General features: G+C 36.6%; 1 protein-coding gene across 1 annotated transcript in view; it reads left to right on the top strand.

The window, feature by feature from the left end:
- Positions 1-20,183, top strand: part of TRDN (triadin) — a 236,943-nt gene that overhangs the window by 66,931 nt on the left and 149,829 nt on the right. The window contains 6 exon segments of the mRNA XM_042796218.1: positions 4,917-4,967; positions 12,266-12,325; positions 14,433-14,492; positions 15,858-15,917; positions 18,540-18,599; positions 19,950-20,144. Coding sequence (XP_042652152.1) covers positions 4,917-4,967; positions 12,266-12,325; positions 14,433-14,492; positions 15,858-15,917; positions 18,540-18,599; positions 19,950-20,144 — 486 coding nt within the window.

Raw genomic sequence — 20,183 nt, forward strand, 5'->3', positions numbered from 1 at the left:
TGTTCAGTTATACCTTTAAAAGAGTAGATACACTAAACCTACGTTCCATTGTCACTACAGTATTTAAGTAGAAATAGGATGTCTTTAAGTATAAGGAGATAATACTGAATGTCAGGGATCAGAGTTAAATTCCCAGTTCTCTTGCTGACTTTCTGGGTTACCAACTAAAGCGCTCTTGTGTTTCAGATGGGTACAATAATCCCCTTTGTTCTCACTTTGTATCTCATATCACTGACATTTTTTATTTGCTTTTGTTTTGTTTTGTTTTGGTTTGGTTTGGTTTGGTTTGGTTTGGTTTGGTTTGGTTTGTTTTTAAGGAATATTTCATCTGCAAGACAGAAACAAAGGGTGGGGACTAAGAGCTGGTTTAGTAATACCATATTGCTATTCACCACTTCATCCTCTAATGAAGCAATATGTGGGGCTCTGCTTTCCTACTAGGAGAAGAAATGTAGCCCTCTTAAAGTTTGAAGTCCTGTCATACAGAGATGGCATCATCATAGAATCATAGTATGATTTGGGTTGAAAGGGACCTTAAAGATCATTTAGTTCCAACCCCTACCATGGGCAGGGCCCCCTTCCCCCAGCCCAGGGGGCTCCCAGCCCCGTCCAACCTGGCTTTGAACCCTTCCAGGGAGGGGGCAGCCACAGCTGCTCTGGGCAACCTGTTCCAGTGTTTCACCAACCTCACAGCTGAGAACTTCTTCCTTACATCTACTGTAAATCTACCCTTTTCCAGTTTAATTATTACCTCTTTTCCTATCACTACTATGCCCTTGTAAAAAGTCCCTCTCCAGTTTTCTTGTAGGCTCTTTTTAAGTACTGGAAGGCTGCTATAAGGTCTGTCTGGAGCCTTCTCTTCCCCGGGCTGAACAACCCCAACTCTCTCAGCCTGTCTTCATAAGGGAGGTGCTCCAGCCCCATGATAATCTTCGTGGCCTCCTCTGGACCCATTCAAGCAGGCTCATGTCCTTCATGGACAAGTTAGGGGCCCCAGAGCCGGACACAGGACTCCAGGTGGAGTTTCACGAGATTGCAGTAGAGGGGGGAGAATCCCCTCCCTCAATCTACTGGTGACTCTTCTTTTGATGCAGCCCAGGATACAGTAGGCTTTCTGGGCCACAAGCGCACATTGTTGAGCTTCTTGTCAACCAACAACATGCAGTTATAACACTATGTGGTACCTAAAGTAATTCATGTGGGGCTAGGCCCATAGGTGCTATCATAACACAATACAATTAAAGTAGCTAAGAATAATGCTATATATTTTACTATGTTAAAAAAGGAGATACCAAAATTCAGAATCAGAAACATGAGAGCAGACGGAGAAAGCAACTCTGTTTCAGGAACCAGGAGAATCTCCTCGTGCCCTGCCATGAGGTGCTGTGGTCTTCCTGCACACTGTTGCACCCCTGGCTCACATGGATTCAGGGGACTGTAATCTTTTTCTCTTTCTGCCAACCTGACCTTCCTGGAGCTGGGGCTTTGTATTGTACAACCAAATTCTGGGCAGTCATTAGATATGGTGAACTGCTGTTAATGAAAATTAGCTGAGTGAGGTGTGGGGGAAGATAGTGCCCAAACTCCATGTTCAGCAGGGATTTTAAGTAAAGCTGCCTGTGATACTGATCCTCAGCTCTTTGTGTGGGCCTGCTTTGGGTCAACAGTGCGTAGATATATCAGCCTGCTAACCCTGGAGTTGGATATACCTCCTTTCAGCATCTTGAAATGGTCAGTGAGGAGACTACTAGCTTCCCTTCTTGGAGTTATTTAAAATAATCATCCAGCATGTTCTGTATATCTGCACAGGACCCAAGGTCTAGAGAAGTCAGTGTCAAGCAGTATCCAAAATTAAGGAAATAAAGTATTTATCCATTCAAAACCCAAGAAATGCAAGGGGAAAGATAATTTTTCATGTCTGCTTGATAACCAATGAAAACAAACAATGAAATACAGCTTTTAAAATACATACTACCTTACAATAATTTAATAAACTGTGCTGTCATCTCATAAAGAATCGGGATGGTTGCCGTGGTGACAAAGATTATTTTTGCTGCTGCTTGGTTCTGTCATTTTTCTAAACATGAATTCATAATATTTAGGATTTATTAACAATGTGTCACACTGATAGAGATAAATTACATGCTTTAAACTGGCCATGTAAGTCTTCTATAATATTATAGTAGCTTTGTCAACTCAGCAATAAGATATGATGTGATTACTAGAAAATTAAAGCTATTTGTCATAAAAGATGAAGCAGAGAGTATCAAAACTCTCAGAACAGAAAAATAAATCTCTAATAACCTAATGTGTTTCCTTCTTTTAAATATTTTGGAGTTAGCAAAGAGTCACTATTTTCTGTCTTGTAAATTGATCAAGATCGGTGTGTATTAAGACTAGATTTATTTGTGCTGGGAAAATTTAAGTCGTAATGTATTAGAATTGATGTGTTCCAGGCTTCAATTTTTTATGATGGTTCAAACTATAATGGGGAGCCTATGAAGAGATCTTAATGATGGCAGAGTTTTCAGTATATAAAAACATATATACACACACTTACGGAATATGGAGATATATTTCACTTCAAGGAATTTGTGTAGGGTTTTTTGTGATGTGTGGTATCCTATTTGTAGCAGCAAGTTAGATGAGATGCTCAGTGCAGCTGTCTAGAGTATCTTTTTGTGTATCTTACTGAAGTATTTTTGACAAGTAAGCTTCATTGATGATACAACATGAGGCTGATTTAGATCGCCAGCTCTGCGGTCATTGCTTCATACTTGTTTTGCATTCAAACTAGCAATAAGAAATTCCTTAAAACCACAATAACTTTTAAAGCACTTCTTTGAAATAACAAGGGTTTATACTTATTTTTTCAAGAAAATTAGGCTTATTTTCTGTAGTGAGACACATAATAGATGGTCGGAACCCAGCAGAGCTGAAGCATCTTAAGGCAAGCAAGAAATATGTGTTCGTGTAGATGACTCTGCTTGAAGAATGTGATTTATCACTTAGTGGGCCGTATTCATCTCTGTGTGTAGGATGACCTCTTGAGCTGGGCAAGATATGTTCTCTGCTGTATGTTGCAATGCAGAGGAAGTGACTCAGCTTTCTTTAAATGCACTAAGTCAGGGTTTGCAGACAGTCCTGAGCAGCGGCATGGAGAACCGCTCAAATGTGCTCAGAATCAGGGAGCGATCCTCCGGCTGTTCTTGTCTTTCACCATTCCTACCTCTTATACCACCTAAACTAGTTTATGCATCCTTTTAAGCAGAACAGGTGGGAAAAATTTGAAAATCCAGCAACTTGATTCTCTCAGTTGATAGAAAAAAATCCTCACGTAGTTGCAGAAAGAAAAATAATCCAGGCTCAGCTGAAATACAGTAAATCAATATGGCATGATTTCTTCCTAATCACAACCTTTGAGGTTTATAGAGCAATAAATGAGCTGCACACCCAGGTTGCAAAGAACAAGATGAAAACTGAATAAAAAGTCCTTTTAGCTTAATGACATTGTATAATTAGCTTGGTTATTCTGCCATACATTAGTGCCTAACAGTGATATGTATTTTGGACTTTGTTACCCTTTATCGTGGTGAAATAATATTATCTCAAGCTGAAGACAACATAGGCTGATGCCATAAAACAGTTACGTTTCTTTCAAACCAGACACAATCATTATTTCAGGTGGCAAGTACTATCCAAAAAAATATTTTGGTGATGTACATCCTGTTACAACCTGAGCAAATAACTAAGGGTATAAGTGGAAGATTTCAGTTGTCTTCAACAGGCATTAAAATAACTCATTAGAGTTGAGATGTAATATGCATAACTTTATCTCTGTTAGATTAATTCTGTGTTCAGTGTTCTTCTTGTTTAGATCCTGCAGACCAAATCTAACTCTAAAACACAAGGAGGCATCTCCCATAGAGTCTAGTGAAATTTACATATGCTTTTGTCAAAGGCAATTTTGATCTAGTATTTTATACCAGTTTCCTACTGCAAGAAATATATGCATAGTTTAATGACTTTATTGCATACGTATAACTAATGGCCTTTAAATTTTTACTACTGTATGCAAACAGTGCTATGCAAGCTTAATGTAATTCTGGCTTGCTTTTTCTAAAATTCAACATTTTGCAATTTCAACATTATCCTGGATTTGGCACAATAAGAACAGTAGGAAAAAAAATCAGTTACAGAGGTATATAGCAATAAATTCATATCAGTGTCACAGGTGAGGAATTTTGTTCAGAAGAGGTGTCATGGCAAGGACAAGTAAATGCTGCACCACTTCCCTTCTAACAAGGCAGTTCTCAGTGTTTTGGTATACAGCATGATTAAAATGAGTCATTCTCTGAGACAACGATCCCTAACCTGGAAAATTTTATCTCTGTAGTTTGTATACAGCATTGAGTCTACCTTTTATTGTGTGTTGGAGTTACCAAATCAGCATGTGAGCTTTAGAAAATTTAGAAAATGTAGTAAAAAGAACATTTTTTCCATCCAAAGGTAATTTGGAAAACATAAAATACTAATCCTGGTAAACAGCTTAAGATACATACAGAAAAATGTTTAGTAAAAGCATGTTTTTTCCGATTCATGACCAACACATTATTGTATAGCTGTTACAGATCAACAAAACCTATTCTTGACTTCAAAAGTAGCTCTATTGCTCAATTAAAAACAGAATAATTTTTAAAGTCACTTTATTTTATGATTTCAGTCCATATATATTGTCTGCAATTATATCTATAAAATTGAACTTTATTGTATATAATTCTGAATATGCAGATAATAAAGCCATATCTCTGCTATAATATTTGAGGCACTTATTTTTTTGTTGTGAGAATGCATCTGATATTTTTGTGTGTTAAAATTATTTTAATATTGATAACTCTACATTGCATTTTTTTCAGAAATTCATAAACAGAAACTGGAGAGACATGAAAAAAGAACACCATTGAAGGGTAACTGTATCTTTTCATCTATTTACCTACATATATGTATGTTATATACAGTATATTTGTTAACTATATGATACCACTGCTGTATTACAAAAACAAAGATCAGTTGGCATAGATAGTAAATGATCAAAAATTCATGTATGCTTACACATTAACAAATAGTGTCATTTTATGTTTGTGTGACTACATTGTAAATGCACATTCATAAGATTCTCCAGCCCAAACTTATCCAGAAATCTTTTCTGTAGCAAAGGTGCAAGAAAGTAGAGTGCTGATGAACTTCCTCTGGTGCAAAATGTGTGAAGTGTGTTGGGCAAGGAAGAAAGTAAATTCATAGGCCAGTGGGTGCCATCCAAGTTAGGAAGTCGCAGTTAACAGTGAGCCAGGTGTGTATCAGAGATAAGAAAAGCCTCCATTTTAAGAACCTGCTATTTTTCAGACTGTTTAATCTCCTCTAACTGGCACTTTCCAAAAAATTCACAGAGGAACTGGTTTAGACTGGTTTTCAGAGGTCATGTACACAAAGAAATTTCCTGGGATATGTGCAGATTTTTTTTGCTTAAGAAAGCCTCCTCTGTAAAGGTTAGGCCACATAAAATTTGATGAGCATGTCTCTGATGCACGAGTGCTGTGCTTAGTAATGGCAGAAGGAAGCAAGAAGGAAACTTATTAAAAATAGTCTATATATGCATACCCCTTCCCTCACACAATTATATTCATTTCTGTACATATTTTTTATATGGTTTTATAGTATTTTACAACTCTAGTGCTCACTTTCCAGTTCTGTGCTAATCAGGGTTATCTGGAGTGCCTAGGATGGCTTCTCAACTACTTAATAAATAATGTTGTATGAAAATGATTTTTTTAGAGTATCAGTGGGCTAGCCAGGCAATAATGAACCCAGATCCATTATCAAGGAATCCCAGCTAAGGCCTTTTCAAGCACAGTATTCTAAAAACACAAATGACAAAAACAGCCTCTTGTGTACCATTTCATATATATAGAAGTGCATTGCTTTACATAGAAGAATATTAACATTGCAGAAATGATTACTAAGAAGTTATAAGATGCCAGAAAAAAAGCATTCAGGTGTCATTAGTTAAGTCCCTTTATGCATATGTCTCATAATGCAGTCTTTAATTATACAATCACTTACTGAAGCACAGGACAAATTTTTTTTCTGTTTCTCATTTTCATATTTAGTCCTAAAAATTCATCTTCTACATAGGAGGAACAATTACAAGAAAACATTCTGTCTGGTCTCAAGCTAGAGCACGATAAAGGTATCAATCTTTAGGGAGTTTTACTGTTGCCTTTTAAAGTACCTCCAGGAAGCATGTGCAAATATAATCTTTTATTGTGTTCAATATGAAAAATCCAGAGGCAAAATGAATGTTTTAAATAGAAGCAAACACCCCAAATAAATTTCAGTCCTCCACCCAAATACATGGGGGCACTAGACTTATAAAAATAAATTTAAGTATATTTTTGAATAGTCAAACCCCTTGAATCTAAGTCCCAAGATTTACAAGGGAGTTCCATCCATAAGCCTCATTTTGAAAAGATTGTACTGAAATATGAGGAATAGATAAAATGAATGAAAATCCCAGATGGAAGTGGCTGAAATTATAAGAAAGGTTCTTACGGTATTAAGAGCCAGGCACACTTGTGCCCTGAAATTTGCATTTAATTAAATATTTTGATAAACTACTAGGAATAAAGTCCATTTCAATTATTGTACTTAGTCAGTTTAATCCTGAAAAAAAGAAATACTCTGAGAAATGATTTAACAAAGCATTTGCTCTTGCTTAAGAGCACTGATATTAAATTATTTCATGATTATGTGTACACAGAAGCGCAAATTCACGACAAAATAGGGTCTTTCCCTTTTGATACTTGATGAATTACTACTTCCACAGGGGTCAACAGCACCCTGGACTGTATGAGCAGGAGCTCGGCCAGTCAGTGGAGGTAAGGGATTAATTACACCCCGTACTCAGCCCTAGTGAGACCATATCTAGTTTCTGTGTGCAGCCCTGGGCCTCCAAGCTCAGGAGAGCCATCCATAAATTGGGGCGAGTTCAGTGTGGGGCCGCTGCAGAGGTGAGGGCTGGAGCCGTGGTCCCGAGGGGAGAGGCCGAGGGATGGGGCGGCCTCAGCCTGGGGCAGCTGCCCTGCGAGTCTGTCACTTTGCGACGTACACAGGCTTTGCGAGACTCTGAGCCGCTGCTGAAGGCTCTTTAAGAAGTAGGTGCTGTAATTGTTCTTACTATCAATGAATAAGAGGCAACTATGCAATATTTTTTGGCAGCAAAATACATTGAGATAAAAGTAGATCTAAGCATATAGCTTCTGTTCGACGGAGGGTCCAGTGATAATCCAAATGGACCGATCATTTCTGATCTTTATGAAAAACTGATATTCAGCAGTGAAATGAGTTGTCCTGCATTTCCGGGAAACGTTTTATTACAGCAAGCATTGAGAGGGAATGGGAAAAGGTTGGTCTCCTGTGCGGCTTTTCCAAAATACATTCACTCATACATTGCTGTTGGAGTGAGGGATGGAAGAAGACAAGGTGGTGATGAAATGCTACCTCTGACAGCCGTACATTAAATCACAGTGATTTTAAGACAGATACTTGTGTGCCTCTGAATTGACACTGGCCTCTGTTTTTTAACAGAAAGTATCTTTGAATTCAGCCTGATTTGACAAATAGATTCCAGGCCCTTCAAAACCTTTTCATTTACTATGCCTAGCATATATCTGTCCCTCCTACCTCTATTGAGTTGTTAATAAGGTCATATTGATAACACAAATATTAAACATGACAGAATAAAGCTGACTGTATTTTAGCATATGGATAAATTATGAGATTATAATTATGAGACAAATATAATGTATCCCCATAATTTAATTTTCTGTAACTGGAAGACAAGATATCTGAGATAGCTAAATAGATAAATAGAGCTGGACCATACAAATCCACAGTATACTAGAAACCCACATAAGCTGACAAAATTAGAAAGTTAAATGGCATATTTATGTTTGATACAGGGGTTGTCTACCCTGATTTCTGGAGGTATGGCTACCGATATACCTGAGTTAATTTTAAACTAGGTAACATTATAGATACCAACATAGCTATAGCTATAGTGGCTCAGGTACATCTGTCAAGTATTTATTTAGCTGTATGGTCTTACAGCAGCCTAGGGTGAAGCCAATGCTGTGGTCAGTTTGACTACCACTAGTAGGTGTCAGAACTAAATCTCAGTTCAGATGGATGTAACAATGTCTGACTCTATTGCAATTAAATCTAATTTTAAATTGTACAAACACGTAGTTCATGAGACATTCATTTTTTCTCCTATGTAAGCATTTATGTTCAGTGCTGAAGGGCTAAATCCCGCACAGGGTTACGTGCTGCAGTGAGCAGCATATGCATGTCTGGTGCCCACTGGGGAAGATCTGATCAAACTCAGAGGCAAGCCTCTTCCCTCTTCACAGGTAACTGAGGTGGTTTGTAATGAGTGCGGGTGTCTCCACAATTCATCAGTTGCTGGGATTTCCTTAGATTATTGTTTTGGACCTGGAAACCTGTACCCCTCTCCAGATCAAGCCCTTTCCTTTCCTTTTACTTTTTTTTCTTTTTCTTTTTTGACTGTTCCTTCAAGAATTAAGATATAGCCATCTAAGGTTACTTTACTTCTGAATAAAAGCATCTACACAGAGATTTAATGCTCTCTGACTAATGCACTCTAACTTCATTGTATTAGTTCATTTATCTTAACTTTCCTGAGTGTTGCTCTGTAGACAAGCACTTAGTCAGTTAGATGGAGCAAGCAATCTCTGCTTCATGCTCACTGCACTCATCACCTAGTTTTATACTAAGCAGCAGACTTAAGACTTACTCAGCTGGAAACTATTTTTACTTCCCTTAGGTATGGAATTAGTGCCTCCTTATTGCATCTCTTTTTTTTGCACTTGTTTTTTTTGGAGTGGGGAATGTCTCTGTCTCAAACACTTTAATGAAGAAAAACTAAATCTCATCCCCCTTCATTATGGTCCCACTTGATGCAAATATACTATTAGATGATTGAAATGTGGTAAAATCTCTCAGATATATGGTAAAATCTCTCAGATATATGCTATAGTTCTTGTTTTTAATTGTATGTGAGGTAGATAGCAATATTCTTATATGATTAAGTTTGGAATATATTGTTAAATTGCCTTCAAATTTTCCATTATAAGCCCCTATTTTAGATTATTTATAAATTTACCACATTCCAGTCACTGAGGATGAAATTTTTCATGCTCATCTTTTTGCCTCAGGCTGAATTTTCATTCAAAGTCATATAAAAATGTTTCAGCAATTTCCAAAATCTAGGTTAGTGAGAATTAGGTTGGGGTGTTATATTTTTCCAATGCTAATAACAGTTTATTCTGAGTTTATACTTTTTTGGTATTTGCAAGAAAGTCCAAGAAGATTTCTTTAAGTTGTGGGAAAATTTTAGCTTATACACTTGTCATAAAACTAGTTTTAGTTATTCTTATTTTTTATGGATGAATCCAGCACCCTATTAAAAAAAAGAAAAGAGGTGATCTTTTAATTATAAAGTGTAACATAAAGCAAATAAAATGGTTGAATTAAAGTTGAATGAACAGTTTTAGTTCCAGAATTTTTCACCCAAAGAGTGCTTGAATTAGTAGCCTTAAAAACAGTTTTATGTGCTTTCTCTTTGGTTTTTAGATGCAAAAGAAAATCTTATTAACTCGAATTTGTTTCACAGAACCATGGAAGTATGACCAGCCTGTCTTATTTCTAAAACCTAATGTTTGCACCTAAGTGCTGCAGGCTTGAAACAAGGCATGCATAAAGTCCTTTACAGAGAAATTGGTATCAAAGTGACTAAATCTGGAAAAGATCTGTAGACAGTGAAGTATTTCCTATGACAGAGCTTTTAGGACTACATATGAAGATGAACATGAAAATATTTCAGTGGGGAAAAAAGAGTTAATAAGCAAAAAAAAAATCATATTTCAGTTTGCCAGATCAAAAGCTTCTGTGGACTTTGGTGTTCCTACTGCGCTGTGATTGGAGAGTCAGAAATGGCCAGTCATCACAGCCCTGAAACACGAACCCTTTAATTTTTGGCAACACCTGCCCTTCCCGGATAAGGTTCTACCCAAAAGCCATAGCACTGACAGTGTCCATAAGAGGTGACGGTAAACATTACAATCTGAGATTAGCAAACACTGAGGCTGTGGGGATATCAACACACAGGATAGGACTGGAACAAACCAGAGATCGCATTCAGCCTATCACTGGGAAGAGGAAAATAGCTTATGCTTATGCCAGCATGATCTCTGCTTATCCACATTCCAGGCTCCCTGCCCAGATACATCAAGCTACTTTTATTTCTTAAGAAGGAGTCCACTGATGCCTTCTCCATGTTTTTATATTGGAATCCACACAAATATTAATATTTCCCTGCATTTTAGCCCTTTAGACCATTTTGATGAATTGAAGGAGCCTTAAATTACAATCTTCTGTCCACTTTAAGGTCTGCGGACACTTAGTTCTGTTAGTGTCATTCAAAGCTTGCTTTGTTTTGTTTTGTTTTGTTTTGGTTTGGTTTGGTTTGGTTTGGTTTGGTTTAGTTTTGTTTTGTTTTGTTTTGTTTGTTTTGTTTTGTTTTGTTTTGTTTTCCAAATCATTAAATAGGGAAAAGCTATGGATAAACTAGAATAAATTTTAAGAAACCTACAACAGTCTCCTTTACACAAGTAAGATGTTCTGTGTCTAAAAACAAGCTTTCTGATTGCCAGTCTGTTCTGCATAGTTCAGCTATATTCTTTGACATAGAGACTACAAGGGCTTTTGTCCAATGTGCGAAAGCTCATGTTTCACTGCCACTGACCCTCACAGAGCTATTGTTTGAAAAACTGTGCTATTGCCCCATCCAAAACTGACAACATGTTGGCTCAAAGTGTTTTGCACAGAGCTAGCAGCTTCTAATACAAATATAAGATGTAAAAGCATGCTACAGTTTCTGACAAAATATTCAGTCTAAGTTCTACATGGTGTCTGGAAGGAGGAGACTGCTTTTCCTTGGTATGCTACTAGATATCCTAAAGCAATTGAATGAGTTACAGTCTGTAATTCATTCAGTAATACACTGTTGGTGTTGCTGGATTCTTCACAGCCTGTCTTTTTAGTGTAAATTGGCTGTCCACATTCCTTAAATGTTTTCAAAAATCTTCCTTCAATATCCTTCCACTGTACTAATTGTTATCAGCAATAATTTACCTGTTATGACTGGAAATCTATTGGAATAATGCAAACACACCCAAGACATAATGAAAATACTGAATGTTTGGAATGATTTTTCTTAAAGACATGGACTTATTTTTTAATGAGGAAATATTTAATTGACAAAAAAATGCTTGCACCTTTGTGAAATGACATTTTCTAGCAAGCTGATGAACTGAATGTATGCAAAAACACTACTGTGCTTGTGTATAAAGCTCACAGTTGTCTTCTAATCAGAGTTGTGTTTTCCGTAGTTTACTTCTTGACAGAAGCCTGAGTATTGCAAAGAAAATATTTTTCCCTGAAACTGCAAAATGTTAGTCTTTTAGTAGTAGAGATTGACAAGGAACATATTTGTCTATCTAAATCATTAGAATGTGGAATACAGCCATGTCCAAAAACATGGTCTGAAAGTCGGGTGGGTAATAGGGGCCATAAGGACTCATGTTTGCCAGCTTCTAGCAGGATGGGTAGTTGGTTGTGTTTTGAACAGCTGCTCTCCCTGAAGTTGCGCTCTGATTAAAAGAGATGTTTTCTTTTTAATCCATCCTGTGGATGAAGTAACAGGTAAAAATAAAAAAAGAGCACAGAAAACAGTATGGCAACTGTTGGGGTTTTTTTTAAGAATAGAAAGCAATGCTGTCAGGGACTGAAAATAATTTCCTCTGTCAGAAATCTTAGAGTCAGGGTGCTTGTGTAATGGGACCAAAAGAGATCCCACAGATTTGATTCAGGTTGCTGAACAGTCACTTATTTTGCAAAAATACAGTCTAACATCTGAAGACTTATTCAAGGAAAAATATTTCTCTTGGACCTGGAATTAAATATTGACATTAAGAATGTCTATACATCATCTAATACACGAGACTCAGAGCTAAAATCCGTTATTTGAATTTACAAATATTTCTTCTCGATTGCTTTGGTGAAAAAATAGATGTACGTCATACCTCCAGATTATAGATTTATTGTGGGTTTTTTAAATTATTTCTAGTAATCCACAGAGACAAACCTGAAAAACAAGATAAAATTGAGAGGAAGGAACCCCTAAAAGGTATGTTTTCAGCATTTGATGTTCTTTGTCTTTACCAGTGTTTCAAAACAGTCTAATCTATTGACTCTTAGACCCTTCTTGTAAATCCCAATTATGTTTAAGGATGGAGGAGGTGGTGTGAAAGTTAGCTGGAAGGAGAATGCGGATTTTAAAAGCACTTTGAATTCATCAATCTGCAGAGAGGCTAAAGTTATATTCAGAGATTAATGAATAAGTTTTTACTGTATTATTAACTTATGTAAAAGATGCCCAGAGCATAAATAGGTGTCTTTTTTATTCTTCTTGAATAACTCCAAGCATAATATTTGTCTTTGGGAATACTTCTGAGCAAAACATAATGAGTAAATTATAACATACAGGGCACGGTCCCTGGAGGCATTCTGCTTCAGAGACCTGCCTTTGAAAAAGAATTTCACCAGACTTATTTTAGAGACGTTAGAGAGAGGGTGTTAGAGAGGATTTACTAATTTGCTGTTGCTGTATGCCAACAACAAATTACAGATCCGCCTGTTGTAGGAGTCAGAATCAGGATACTGCTTCCTCTCCACCCACGACTCACGAGCTAGTTCTGGGTTCCAAGAGCCACCATCTAGTTTACCCCTTGTGAGGGATTTTTTGGCAAAATTGAATTTTGTTGGAACACATCTACTTGTTGAAACACTTAAAACATTCTGAGAACATGTCTGTATACCTAACTGTATTTCATCTTAAGGTGAATGTATTAGTTTTGTTTAGTGAACTATTGCTGCAGTTGCTACTAAACACTACTGTGAATAGAGATTGTCTATATTCATAGTACTAAGAAGTATTGCTTTTGGACTGTACATTATACTTTAAAACTAGTACTATGGATATGTGTCTTTCTAAGGCCTATTTCATTACAATGTGACTGGGAAACTCCAAAGTTTCACTGCATCCCTGTATTTTAACTGCTCATTTTCTACTTTAAAATGTATTCCCTTTACAAGATTTAGATAATGGAAAGAGCAAATAACATCCTTCTCTAATTTCTAATCAACTTCTGTGATGAAGTTTAAGAAAGTTATCTAATGACACAAAGAATAATTAGAAGGGTCTCAGTCACTTAGAAGTGACTCAGTCAGCTATGTCAGGAACACATTTTTCATGTATTTTACCATTATACTGCTAAAAAAATCTGAGAGCCTGATTCTTCTTTTGCTTACAGTTAGATATGAAATTCACAGTACTGTAAAAGAACTTCCTTATTTTCTCATATTTGACAAAGGGAATTTTACTAAACTGGGATAAAATCTCCACAGGAGTTAGAGTTAAAGCGAGCTAGCTTGCAGTTTCACGGCTGATTTTTCTGAAGTGCTCTTAAATCCACATGCTTATTTCCCATTGTCTGGAAAATTATTGTGTAAAATCCTACGAAAAGTGAGTGGAAAATGTTATGTGGATGAGTGGATAGCATAATACAGTTTCCACTGCCACAATGTTAGTTTTTACTTTGCACATACTGGGCATCTAACTATGGCTCTGTGATCATCACTGCCAGGGACTGATCTGAGCTAGTGTCCGTTACTAGCTATCTGTATCCATTACTGGCTATCTGGATCCATTACTGGTTATCCATTTCAAGCCAGCTGGCAAGTGACAGATGTGTCATTTGTGCACGTGATGCTCTTATGCTCCAGGACTGATTCCAGGGTTTTAATGAGCCTCTGCCTGACAGAGTATGGGGTGGCCCAGGTGATGTCCTCTTTCTAGCGCAGGCAGCAATATTTACTGTGAGCTCTGCCTTAGTCCTTGACAGTTTTCTGAAAACCTCTGTTTAGGAGTGGACAGACAGTTGTAAAAAATGATGTAGTAAACAGCTGTGGCGTGTTACAGTGGCTTGGATGGTAAGCAGTAACTTCTTAGCCAGAGTTGTCTGCTCACACCCATGTACTGTGATATACGCTGGGAAGATATGCATGGTATAGCTCAGGAGTAACAGAGTTAGCCATTTTGTCTCCTAAGGCTTATCTTGGTAGAAGTGTTTTTGAATCTGGAGTCTTTTCCACAGTTTGGTTTTGGTTTTTTTTTTTTTTTGTTTTGTTTTTTTTTTTTTTTAATATATATGAACACATTTCTTCTCTCCTAGTGACACATAAAGACAAACTGGAAAGACAAGAAAAACCTGAAAAAAAGGAAAGGCATGCAGGTAATGATTTAACATCAGAATTTATTTTATATTTTGAGGTACCCCAGAGCTAATTATCTACTCAATTTCCATTTATGTATCCGCTTGGTTGGAAAAAATGTTATAAAACTTTATGAATAAAGATCATGAGATCATATGAAAGCTTGCTGACATACAGACTGAATACCACTTTGCATGTTTGTTGGGGTTTTCTCTGAGGAAGGGAAATAACGTATATTTTATACTCTGGATTAGTATAATGTCCCAGTAATCTCTAAGTATTTCCAACACTCACAGTAAGTATGGTCGCTAAGAGAATACTGTCATCCAGGAAAAACACCTGACAACCAGTAATGAGGCAGGCCATGTGAAAAAAATCTTTTAAATACAATACTGAGTAGGGCTGTTGCATAGGCATTGAATAGGACAGGACTAATTCTTAAGTAACTTTCAATAAATAGGTATCTAGCAGTGCTGTCTTCCACAGTTCTTTTGAAAAACCAATGCCAGTCTGGAGAGTACATAGCAATGCTCATGTATACTTTTTTGTGTCCTTAGTATAAACTCATGTGCTGGAGTCAAATCATCAGCTGAGTGCTTCCACATGCCTCATCCCTGTAGGATGCCTCAGGGAATATGAACACATACAAATATCAGTTCTGCACACCTGTGGACAAGTTACTGTGTAAATATTAATTGCAAAAAATTAGCAAATCAGATCCCACATAGGAGAATATTCCAGACTACCTACCACTCAATAACTGTTTCACAACTCAGGTGTATTCTGAAGCCTGAACCAGAAATCTACTCACTACAGTGTACTTTATTTCAATTTGTAAAGTGGAAATTAAAAGCAAACAAAAAGCCCCAAAGAGCATTAGTTATAATGCCATTGCAATTAGATTTGTAATTAATTATATTGTTTAATCATTCATAGCTGGAAAAACTGTTAGTTGTTACGTGGAGTTCACAAAATCCTTCAGTAATGAACCACAGTAATAAACAAGAAAGCTCAAAAATAACAATAAATCAAAATAAACCAATAAATTACAATATAAATAAGACAAAATGAACTAAGAAATGGCATAAATAAGCATGACTCTTCTTGACTAACTTCTTTCATGGGATTACAGTTGTGTCAGAAAGGCCATTCCTCCCCCAGATGATGGCAGAAACCTCAGGGATGGTAGACAAGTTTTTGAAAGTTCAAATCACGTGTTTTGGTATCAACAGCAGACAGCAGCAGCTGAATCAATCTTTCTGGTTCTTTGTATGGATAGCCGTGATGCCTAATTGTATTTCTTGATTTTTTTTCTCTCCTGTTTCTCACTTAAAATGCAACATTTCTCTTTTTTAATAACCATTAATGTTGTTATTTATTTCTAGCTCTTCACAAAGAGAAACCTGAAAAGCCAGAAAAACATGAAAAGAAAGCACCTTCTAAAGGTAATGCAGGTTATTATTAGATGTACAATTTTAGGTTTTCAGTGCTTATATAGTTTGAGAGACTGTGGAGATAAGTATTTAAAGTATAAAGGTCATGTAGTCTATGCACCATGGGTTTGGTTGCTCTCCCTTTTGCTTGAGCAGGTCTTGATAAGCACCTGGGGGAAGTCTTGTTCAGCATATATTTCTTGCTTAGTTCTCTTGTTTTGATGTGGAGAGGTAATTATGAATCATTCTCGTGAAGCTAAAGAAATAAACCTATGACTATTATATTTGCATTCCTTGATGTCTTTTCCTCCACAATGGGATTCACTAATTTGCCTGCAAAAGAGGTTTTCTCTTGCGTATCAGTTTCAATCTGGTGCAGACCTAATGCAAGAGTGTTTACTTTCTCTCAGTTTGGGTCTTCCAACACATTCAAAAATAGATCTTCATTTTCTTTCCTTTATTTTTTTGCAATAACATTTCCATCTCAATACATGATTTGTACTGTACTCCAAGGGAGAAGTGGCTCTGGTTCAGATTTGTATATCTGTTAATTGTCATATAAATTCTGAAGCAATATTGTGTATGAGAGGTGATTTTTAGTATTATTTTGACTGATAATTCCATCTTTACCACCGTTTGGACAGAGGGATTTAAAAATCTAATCAACTTGCCCTGTTATGCCATTTTTTAAAGACTAACATTTATTACTGCTTGGAATTTGAGTGTTTTTGCTATGAAGTTTTTTGTTGGTTTTGGGTTTGGTTTTGTTTTTTTTTTTTACATGCATTGCTTTTTGGAAGCCTGATATTTCTGTACTGAAGTTAGGTTTCAAACTTTGCTTCTTCTTACTTGTACTCAATTAACTCTTGAAAAAAGTACTATGTAATGTATCTTAATATCAGTCTGTTCTAACATTCAAATGAATCTCATGATAATGGGTTGTATGAATTAATATAGATTCAAATGTAGAAATCAGTCTTTATTGGACTCAACCTTACTCTAAGGAGAAATGTACAACAGAAAGTAGGAGTGAAGACAAAGTGGAATGAAGACTGAAAGCCTTAAAATACTTTGAAATGTAACCATTGTACAAGCTCTCTTTTAAAGGGGTATTTGGTCATTTTTTTTACTTTCAGTGTATAACTTGAAAGTGTAGGATTTTTTTAATAAAGTGAAATCACACTGAAGTAATCCAGAGAAAATAAATGCCCACTGTGTCTGTGTAGATTTGAAAAGCAAATAACTTCCAAGAATAACTGAGATATTCCTAATGAGCAGCCAGCCTATTTACCCATTTATCTTCTGCTAGCTAACCAAATAATCACTTAGAGCTTTATTGTGTTTAATAGCAGCCATGACTACAGTCACTGGCTGGAAAATTTTATGAAAAATTTGGCCACTTAGTAACTGGGGAGATTTGTTGCTGTGGTGTGACAAGATGCTGCCCTCTCTTGAATAGATTCCATGTCACACGAGACCGTATGGGTGACTCCGTGCACAGGGGCACTCATTGCCTTCAGTGCTTCCTAAGGCACGTTTCCGCCGGCAGTGTGCTGAGCTAGACACTGGCAGGCTCATCTCCCTTTGGTCTGGGGTCTGTTCTAAACTGGATCAGCTACCAGTGGTGCCAAGGGGCCATTTCAGCCACTTGCAGTCCCCAGGAAATGAGGATGTTTAGGTCCAGGCCAGCTTGAAGGAACAGGATTACTGGTAGTCAAGTGACTAGCAGGTTTTCCCTATGCTCTATAGAAAGACTTGGGATATTTCTTCAACCCCTGTTAAAGGCTCCAGAAAGCTTCAGTGGTATGAATGTTATTTAAATACATCATCTAAACCTCAGCTATCTTAAAAACAAACAAATAAACAAACAAACAAACAAACAAACAAACAAAAAAAAAACACTAAAAACAACACAACAACCAAGCAAACAAAAAACCCCACAAACCTAAATATCAATCATTGCTCATACAAGCACAATTCCAGGATAGAATTCAGTTAGAGAGGATGCTACTATTATGCAGTTATCACTTGAAAAAAGTAATTAACTCTCAAGGCTGTTTTGATCTGGAAGTGTGTCTGGATAGAAAGCAAGAGGTGAGATAAAAGTCTCTGCATCAAATTTTGACACCCTTTCTGGGAAGTAGCACTGTGTGTTTACACAGTGTATCCTGTGCAGACATGAACTCACTTGAGCTGGGGTCTGAAGTGGGCACCAGGTTTGTGAATGTGTTTGAATGACAGTGAGGCCAAGCTAAGAGAAACACCTTTCTGTAAAACAAATGTAGCTACATGGCTTCCCGTTGGCTGGAGTGCAAGAAGTTCAAGACTGTGTCTGCTCAGAGCTTGAGCTGAGCAAGTTTGTTTCATCTAGAGTATGCAGTATAAATGTTCCCTACAAAGCTTCAGATCTACGTGACTGACTTGTTTCTGGTTAGGTGAGTCCTGACAGATATTTTGAATCTTTTTACCCCAGTGTGTGAACCTGACAAAAAGAAACAAGAATTTTGCAAACTGGAAAAAAACAGGAATCACGTAGAAATATGAAATTTCCAGGGATACTGTTGCATTTTAGCAATATTTTCTCATACTTTATGAGCTTTTTTCCCCCTAATATACAATTGTACTCTTTTCTAGTAATTCAAAAAGAGAAGCCTGAAAGACATGAAAAAGCCGAAAAGAAATCTCCTCCCAAAGGTATTTATTTATACTACATTTTTAACCAGAATCTACATTAAAATTAATAAACTTTATTTTATTGGAGCAGAGAATATAATGTATATGAAAGATCATCTACATGACACCATAATGAAATTAAAATATAATTTGAATTAAAATGTCTCTAGAACATCCAGGGCTTAGTCCTATGCATGATCCCTTTTAAAATGTGTTGAAATTTCAAACATGAGAATTAAAGCTATGAAATACTGTTTTTCTGAAAAAAAGTAGGCCTACCTGCAAGTGATATGACATATGCATTTTCACTATAACTAGTTAAGGAAATTCTTTCTTCACTAGTCAGCAATACTTGGTCATGCCATTGTTTGCTTTGGATGAAGGAATGCCAGTAGAATATCTGTATTCTGGTTTAGAATAGGTAGAATTATTTAGCTTACATATTGATAAAATCATTCTAGTCAGCCCAGTGGCTTGATAGAAGTAGAAATCTAGAGCCTTACAGAAGACATGCATTTTGTAGTGTACAAGTTTTGCCTCAAGGATGGAGATAGAGCTATGAAGAAAACAGAAGTGAGCATCACACTAAACAGATCAGTTTAAACCATATTCAGTGGCATTTTAAACTACTGTTGAATTTTCCACTGAAGTGAGCTAGAAACATACATACTGTCAGCACCTGTGTCTCAGATGAGAAAAATCTGCTGATACATACAAGCAGAAGGAATATTCCTGGTCTCACCAACCTCTGTGTAGTTTCAGACATTGATATTTACTATTTGGTAGTTCTCCTTGGAAACCTCACTCCGCTGCAGGACACAACATGAATTGGCCTGTCTCAGGCTAGTCTTTCAGCCTGGAAATTGATGCAGAGAGAGACTGAAGAACTCAAGCCTTCTTGGACAGAGACCTAAAATCAGTGCATAAAAGCGACCCTTACAAATAACTACCATTTAAATTGATTCATTTTTACAATTTACAACAGAGTTTAGCTCTCATGTCTGAAGATCCTCAGATTTAGCCTTGAAGTAGATTTTGTATTTGTTTCCTTAATGAACAACATTTCTCTCCCTAGTTTATGCCATAAAATCTATCATACTGTTATTATAATAATTTAAAATTATTTGCCATAGCTTACTATATTTAGTATCAGTCAAATACTTGGTACAGGACTGAAGACAATGTGCTTGCATCTCATATTTCTGTGTAAATCTGTCTGGTTTTGGGGGATTATCATTTTCATCATATCTGAGGACTGTGTTAATAATGAAGAAATATTAATTAATAATAGCACAAGATAAAATAAATTGTATTGAGTATTATTTTGTGGGGAAAGAATGACACTGAAAGCTTTTTCTTTATTACCTGCAGAGGAGAAGAAAGTAAAGAGCACTAAAGTGGAAGCAAAAGTTAAAAAGGAAGTAAAGGATGGAAAAGGAGAAGCAAAGATGGCTGAGAAGGTCAAGCAGGCAGAGACTAAAACAACAGAAGTTGGGCTAATAAAGGCCAAACCGAAAGTTAAGGAGGAGAAAGCTCTTCAGACTGTAACTAAATCGGAAAAGAAAGGTAAACAAAACCAGGAGGAAACAGATGAGGATCTTAAAA

The sequence above is a fragment of the Tyto alba genome, unplaced genomic scaffold (genome assembly GCF_018691265.1).
Source record: "Tyto alba isolate M040663 unplaced genomic scaffold, T.alba_DEE_v4.0 Super-Scaffold_22, whole genome shotgun sequence".
Lineage (NCBI taxonomy): Eukaryota > Metazoa > Chordata > Aves > Strigiformes > Tytonidae > Tyto > Tyto alba.